This window comes from Limulus polyphemus, unplaced genomic scaffold, assembly GCF_000517525.1.
Source record: "Limulus polyphemus unplaced genomic scaffold, Limulus_polyphemus-2.1.2 Scaffold6163, whole genome shotgun sequence".
In the NCBI taxonomy this organism is placed as follows: Eukaryota; Metazoa; Arthropoda; class Merostomata; order Xiphosura; family Limulidae; genus Limulus; species Limulus polyphemus.
Window position 1 is genome coordinate 15995 of NW_013671773.1, and position 8496 is coordinate 24490.

The following is an 8496-nucleotide window of genomic DNA, read 5'->3' on the forward strand; positions in this document are numbered from 1 at the left end:
AACTGAATCAATATTAGCTCGTGATTAATTTAACAAATTTTAACTTTGTAGTAGCAGTTAATGGTTAAACTTGTGTTGCATAAAAAATGAGATTTTATTCGTTTCGCATTATTTGTTGTTGTTTTTTGTATTACTTAATTTATTAACATTAAAACAAACAAATTATCAGTAGAAGTACTACAGGAATACACGCATATATCTTTCATCTTATATTTTTAATGTTGATTTAATTAACAGATTTAATCAATTATAACAGAAATATCATCAAGTATTTCTTAACTTCATACTTACTTGAAAAATCAGATGGGCCAAAAAAGTATCTTGATATATTGAATTAGATCGAAACAGTGCTTCAAAAAATAATAGCGCTGAAAATTGAGATTCGATACTTGCAGTGAACAAAACACAGAAAGCCTATCGTGTAGGTTAACAACAAAACAATTAAACCATCATATGGAAAATCCGTCATCTAGTATGAATCCAAATTAATCGTAGAAAATTTTCAAAAGTCATCAGTAACAAATTGTTGTTTTTTGATGAATTATCTCGGTTGTTATAAATATTCTATCGTCGATGTTTGGAATTAATATTCGCAAAGAAAATAAAAAATCGTTTTCCCAAGATATGATTGAGTTGTATCACAATATTATTTATTTTTTGAATAGAAAGTGAACCGGGGATTTGTGATGCTATAATATGCAAGTCTGGCCGTGAATGTAAAGTGCTCGATAATGGAATTCCAACGTGTGTTTGTGTCGAAACCTGTCCAGACCACCACAAGCCAGTGTGCGGATCCAACGGCGTGTCCTACGAAAGCCACTGTTTGCTACATCGCGACGCCTGCGTAAGGGGTTCTCATATCTCCATAAAACATAATGGCTACTGTAAAAAGGGTGAGTCATCTGCAGTCCCTTACATGATATATGTTTACTCACATGTACTTGGCGTTTTAACGATTTATAAAAAAACACATATATTCCTTATTTCTTATAACTTTCTTCCTATTTTTTTTAACATTGTGATTTATTCGATCGTTATCACCTTGCTCATTTTGCATATCCGTATTTTTCTTTATTAGTTATCTCTGTACTTTATTTTTGGCTTACGTCATGTACACTGGGCGTTTTCTTTGAATTATCTACTTTAAATATTACTTTATTCTCACAGAGTCATGTCAGTGTACTCAATCTACACTACAGATTACTTAATTCATAGAGTCATATCAGTGTACTCAATCTTCACTAAATATTACTTAATTCATACAGAGTCATGTCAGTGTACTCAATCTACACTACATGTTACTTAATTCATACAGAGTCATGTCAGTGTACTCAATCTATACTAAATATTACTTAATTCATACAGAGTCATGTCAGTGTACTCAATCTACACTAAATATTACTTTATTCACACAGCATTGTGTCAGTGTACACAACCTACACTACAGATTACTTTATTTACACAGTATCGTGTCAGTTTACTCAATCTACACTAAATATTACTTTATTCACACAGCATCATGTCAGTTTACTCAATCTACACTAAATATTACTTTATTCACACAGCATCATGTCATTTTACTCAATCTACATTAAAGTTTCAGGTCAATTTACTCAATGATTGGTGGGGAGAGCAAAAAAAAGCTAAATCAATATAACATAATGGTGTATGTACACTAAACTGGAAAAATTATTTACATAGTAAAATGTTAAATGTATATAGATTTTTATGTATTCTTGTGGTATAATGATATACAAATATTAAAAGAATAACAGTATTTTACATTAGTATTTACTATGAAAAGTTATGTTGTAAATTTCTTAAAAAGTAACAGTTTAAACCTACCTATTATTTTTCAAGAAAGCATTGGTTCCTGGAGTATTAAACTCTTGTGGATGGTAGCTCATCCCATAAACCAGTTATCCTATTCAACAAAATAAAACTGTAACAGACTACAACAAATGCTGCTACAACCAGGGTCAAATAAAAAACTATTTATTAAGATGTAACAACAACAGAAATCCAAAATTAAACTTTCCAGCAACTAGAATAGAAATTTTATTTCAAAAAATCAATTAGGAAACCCATGGCTGGGAAGAACTTGATACAAATATTAATAAACAATACAACATAAATCTCAGTGTTATTAATTTCATTAAATAAAGGAATTAGGAAAAAGAACCAGAAGAAAAAACCTAATTCTGAAAAAATTACAATATTCCAAAATTAAACCAATTTTCACGAACAAGAACAATATCAAGCAATAATTACCAATAATTCTAACTATAACTCGTGAACTAACTCGTTTAAGATCAAGGATGGCATTTTATTTAGTGGTTAGACCATGAGGTTACATCTCATGTGACTAGCTATTACCATAAATGTACATAATCTTTCATAACATTAATATCTATACATCACCACTAGGGAAAGCTCATGTCAATTGTGATTTTTTGACAACTATTATTTTACTGTTGTATAACACTGCAGTATGGTTTGTTTATCTCTGTTTTATATTGCTATGAAGCCATGTACATTGATTTTTTTACAGTGTAATGTGTGGATTATGTAATTTTTTTTCAAGAACATGTAGCTTTGCATGTTTTTGTTTTGGCTGTTTTTCATATCAAAATGTTAGGTGTGAAGGCAATAGTGCCCAAGGATTTTCTCAGTTGTTAGTTTAATTCACAGTATTGGTCTTTGTATATCTTTATCTGTATAGGAGAAGAATATGAGTTTACTGAATAAATGTACAATAACTGGTATTTTCAGGTAAGCACCATAAGAAGAAGGCAGAGGATCACGAGAAACCAAGTATGTGAGGATATATTTATTCAGTCTTTAATCTTTTATTTATGTTTTCAAAATAGTTTTGTCAGTTTCCTTTAAGCAACAACCCGTGTCTGAGAAAAACATTATTTTATAGTTATGATATTTATGACTGTAATATTTCCCTTTGCCCCGCTTGTGATAAGTTTTATACAGTGGTCAATTGTAATGGTAGTATTAAAAAAAATATATAAATTTAGAGGAAAAAAGTATGTAAACATGTACATACCTAAATATGTATATATGTTTGTTTACCTGCAAAGTAAACATGTACATACCTAAATATGTATATATGTTTGTTTACCTGCAAAGTAAATCAGAGCACATTAACACAATAAATCAGTGCACATCAACATAATTAATCAGTGCACATCAACATAATTAATCAGTGTACATTAACACAGTAAATCAGTGCACATTAACACAGTAAATCAGTGCACATCAACATAATTAATCAGTGCACATCAACATAATTAATCAGTGTACATTAACACAGTAAATCAGTGCACATCAACATAATTAATCAGTGCACATTAACACAATAAATCAGAGCACATCAACATACTTAATCAGTGTACATTAACACAGTAAATCAGTGAACATCAACACAATAAATCAGTGCACATTAGCATAATAAATCAGTGCACATCAGCATAATAAATCAGTGCAAATCAACAGAGTAAATCAGTGCACATTAACACAATAAATCAATGCACATCAACATAATTAATCAGTAAAGAAATAGTTTTTTAAAGTCTAAACTGAAGTTAAAAATTCATCTTGAAATCTGAAGCATTTAAATAATTGTTGCTTTGTTTCAATTATTAACTAAAAAGTATGCTATTCACCATATTTATGACTTCATCACAAAATATAAACCCAAAGCCAGAATCACACCAAGAAAACCAAGCTCTTGCACCAGGATAGTATCTTTATTCAGCCCCAGTTGCATGAAGACTTCAAATGTTTGTGTTCACCATGGAACTTCTAGCTGCCTGTTGGATGTTGACCTCAACGGAGCAGAACCAGTCTCTTTATGGTCTTCCTGAGGAAGGTGGACCTTTCCATCACTAATCAGGAGATAAAGCAGTCTCTGGAAATGAACACCAATAACATAATCTATGCTGTTCACAGGATCAGATCCAGAAAAACTGGAGAGCTGATGAAGTTCAAGAAAGTTGTAACATTTTTCAAGACAGCCAAATTCATTTTTAATAATGGTTGTCTCTTGTATTTTTTTCCATTTCAGGGCCAAAAAACGTCACAGCAAGAAAAGTACCTACTTTCACAGAACACCTCTATACAGACCACAACCCCAACCTACATGTCAGGCCACCACCCCAGGATCCCTCAAAGAACAAACCAACCAGACAGAAGCCCAAACTGTAACTACCATCACTCATCCTTTCAGAAAGCCCAATAATCCTGGCCAGTATACTTGCTCAATGCAGACAGTTACCAAGCATAAGAACAAGCACACATAAACATACATCTCTACAAATGTGAAATCTGAAGAAGAAGAGCATGCTACTGACTATGCTAACGAGCAGATAAATATACCACCAGAAGCCTTCCACCTGATACTAGAGAAGATTTGAAAAAAAAACATCAATAAGGAGCTCACACCAGTCTTTGGGAAGCTGACAAACTTTCTGGGAGACTTCTTAGCTTACTATAGCCTCTCAGATTTACAAATCTAAGTATAACATTTACACTCAATCTCTAGTTTTTGTCTTTTTATTTATTATTTTTTCAGGTGTTTTTCTTCAGAATCTTTAAGTAACATCTTGGGCACTGGCTGGGTAGATTTTTTGGTGCCTGACCAGTGAAAATTTGATCTTAAGGCATTGGATTTACAGATCTTAGCCCACTCTGAAAGGATGGCATTTGTTGAGAGGTTTGTCTAGATTCACTTATAGCCTCGTCTTTGCTTTTGCCTCTCCTTCCTTTCTCCACCTTATGTGTTAATGTGCACTGATTTATTGTGTTGATGTGCACTGATTTATTATGTTGATGTGCATTGATGTCCTGTTTGTTAGGGTACTTGACTCGTGATCTGAGGGTTGCAAGTTTGAATCCCGAACATGCTCCTGTTTTCAGCTGTGAGGGCATTATAATGTTATGGACAAGCTCACTATTTGTTGGCAAAGAGTAACAAAAGAGTTGGTAGTGGGTGGTGTTGATTAATTGCCATCCCTCTAGTTCATCATTTCCAAATTGTGGATGCAGATAGCCGTCAAATGGCTATTTTATTTTTCACAAGCACTCTGATAATGTTGCCAAAATAAAAACACTGATTAATATTGTGTATAAATCAAACTGCCTGATAGACTAGTTACTCCTGATATATATAAAAGAATGATATCCAATTTTATTCATTATTTGAGACTCCATGTTATTCTACACAGCACTGTGAGTAAATATATGCTTCAAACAGAAATATTGTATGACAACACTAATATATTGTTTTGTTTATTAGTTGTATGTTTTCAGAATGAACGAGACTTGATGAGACAACTAATTATTGATTGGCTACAAACTAAGGTGAGGTGAGGCGTAATTGTAATTCGATGTAAATCAAATAATAGAGTATTATTTATGAAAAGACAAATTTTATTACATTATGTTGTTAGATTAATGAAAATTAAATTTGGATATATTACCTTACAAGTAATTTATTTAAAGAGACTGAACTATACTATTGTAGCATATAATGTAAAATGTGTATGATTATCAGTTATAAAGATCATTTTACATTTTCTTAGCATATTTTTCAATGAATTACAAGGAGTATTTTTACTTTAGTTTCTGATATAATGAAAATATTGTTATTTCAGTTATCTGTAATTCTTTAGGTCAGTTTCATTACACGTGGAAGTGAGACTCTAGCAAACAGAGTTTTCTGGAGAAAATGTACACTTTAAACTTAAAAAGTAAACCTCACTTTTTTTGTGACAACTCTGTATGTTATGTAAATTGTTAATCAAGTAAAAGATTAAACCTTTTTCAGTTATTGTTTTCAGGTTGAGGAAGAAGGATGGTTCAGCTCAGGAAAATCATACAAAACAGTAATTGAAGAAATCTTCCAACTTTGTGATGCAGACCATGATGATCTTTTGGATGCCACAGAGTTTATGGAATGTGTGAAGAACAATAAAACAGCATTTCACGTGAGAGATGGGGACAATGCTGATCTTGTGAGGTAACAGTTTTGTTTCTTTTTGGTAAACTTGAACAATAAAATAGTGTTTCATGTGCGAGAAGGTTATGGTGATGATCTAGTGATATAACAGTTGTATGTTTTGTGTTTGGTAAACAGAAGAACAGTAAAACAACATTTCATGTGAGACTATTTAAGAGTGGTGACCTACTGATATAACAGTTGTATGTTTTGTGTTTGGTAAACAGAAGAACAGTAAAACAACATTTCATGTGAGGGTATTTAAGAGTGGTGACCTACTGATATAACAGTTGTATGTTTTGTGTTTGGTAAACAGAAGAACAGTAAAACAACATTTCATGTGAGAGTATTTAAGAGTGGTGATTTATTGATGTAACAGTTGTATGTTTGTGTTAAGTATATACATTTTTTTATTATATCAGTTTTCAGGATAATTTTATAAACTTACTTTTTTTATAACATTTTAGTATACTTTCAATGTTTTTTATATCTTATTCTACTCTATTTAAATTGATAAATCAGTTATCACAGTTTATAAAGTAGTTAATCAGTCGCTTCAGTGTTCTTGGGCTGGATTATATTTGTATCTGTAATATTATTCCTCCTGCTATGGATTTTGGTTTGTTTATTGTTAATCACAAATTGACTATTTGTGCTGTGCCCACTGCGGGTATCAAAACCAGATTTTTAGAATCATAAGTCCAGAGAGTTACTGCTGAGCTAAGGGAGGACTCCCTGCTATAGGAGTCATATGGTTTGAGTAGTTTCTGACAGTTGTTATGATTATTCAAGTACACTTTGTAAATGTAAGTATATTAAAGAAGATAGTAATTTACAAAAATATACCTTGGTTACAAAAGCTGCAATTTTTACTTTATAGACTAGAGAATCTAAATGTGTATTCACATAAGAAATGTAGAACCCATACTGTAGCCTAATCTAGCACTGACCGTACTGTAGCCTAATCTAGCACTGACCGTACTGTAGCCTAATCTAGCAATGATCGTACTGTAGCCTAATCTAGCACTGACCGTACTGTAGCCTAATCTAGCAGACTAGATTAGGCTACAGTACTGTCAGTAGCTAGATTAGGCTACAGTACGGTCAGTGCTAGATTAGGCTACAGTACGGTCAGTACTGACCGTACTGTAGCCTAATCTAGCACTGACTACTTACACAGTAAATGTTATTCTCTTCTTTTTTGTTGTTGTTGTTGTTTCTTTCCAGGAAAAGAAAATTCTAAATTTTACTGTTCCTTGAAGGTTTGATCATCCTTTGTCATGACTTATTAACATTTTTGTTATTCAAACTTTCCAAGTATACCACTCATTGCTGTATCTATTAGGGATTATATTTTGTACCAAACACTTATAACTGCTGCAGTTTGTAGAAGGATATGAGTTACTGAATGATACATACCTGGCTAGTAACTTAAGCTGTGTTGACGGGATTAGAGTTGCTTTTCCTCGAGTATAGTAGAATTAGTAGGGACTTAAATTCAGATGATTAGACAACATTTTCTCTTTTGTGTATATTTAAGTGGTAGAATGAAATACAAAGTTAAATATGAAGGGTTGAGCTGTGAAGGCCCACACACTCACTTGTTCTTCAACAAAATCTTTTAGAGTTATAAACTTATAGAATAGTTTTTCCTGCTGATGTGATTTATGCTGTTAGGTAGATTTAAGCACATGAAAAGCTAGTTGAATATAACCAACATATTTTTTGATGTTTTGTGAGCAAGGTGTGACCTCTTTGTTTTATCTTATGTTCTTAACCTTTTTTTTAACATGTAGTGCTCTGTGTATTGATGCAATCATAGAATCTACAGATTCAGACTCTGATTGGCTTCTCAGTCTTAAGGAATTTGAATCGTGCATGGATCCTGGATTTGTACCGACCAAGAAACGTACGTTTATACCAAGAGCCGAGTTGCTCTATCAAGAATGACTAGAATATAAAAAATTATTTAGAATTAATTAAAACTTCAAAAATTATGTACAATTAATTAAAATCACCTGTTATGAATTAAACACAATCTCTATTGCCAAAGTGTTTTAAAGTTTTTGTATATAAAACATTTCAAATGTATTGTACATTAGATATTTTAATGGATTGGATAAGTGACGAACATAATGTTTTTATTAAATTTTCATCACTTCTAGACGTATTATTTAGTGGATAAAATTAAATTAAATGTATTTTTGAGTGGCTAACCTCTAGATACCAAAAAGTAATGTAAAGAAAAGTACAATAAAGGTTGCTACTAATAAATTATTGGAACTAGATTTAACCACAAGCTACTTTTGTTTATGTTAGGGTGAGGGTGAGGTACATCATTACCACAAGTATAAAGGCAGGTTTTGTATAAGACCTGGAAAGTTATGAAATTGTGGAAAAAAAGGGGGATTAGTTGCCTAAATTATTTGTAATACACGGTAAACGTTCATTGTAAACATGTATTTTCAAGCCTTTGGGTTTCTAAT

The 8496-nt window shown here is 31.9% G+C and overlaps 1 protein-coding gene across 1 annotated transcript in view; it reads left to right on the top strand.

The window, feature by feature from the left end:
• The window catches only part of LOC106473427 (follistatin-related protein 1-like), a 27765-nt gene that overhangs the window by 14772 nt on the left and 4497 nt on the right, over positions 1–8496 (top strand). Inside the window, exons 3-7 of the mRNA XM_013934108.2 lie at positions 666–893; positions 2773–2814; positions 5309–5373; positions 5853–6031; positions 7807–7919. Of these exons, the coding sequence (XP_013789562.1) occupies positions 666–893; positions 2773–2814; positions 5309–5373; positions 5853–6031; positions 7807–7919 (627 nt within the window). The remainder of the gene's footprint in view (positions 1–665; positions 894–2772; positions 2815–5308; positions 5374–5852; positions 6032–7806; positions 7920–8496) is intronic.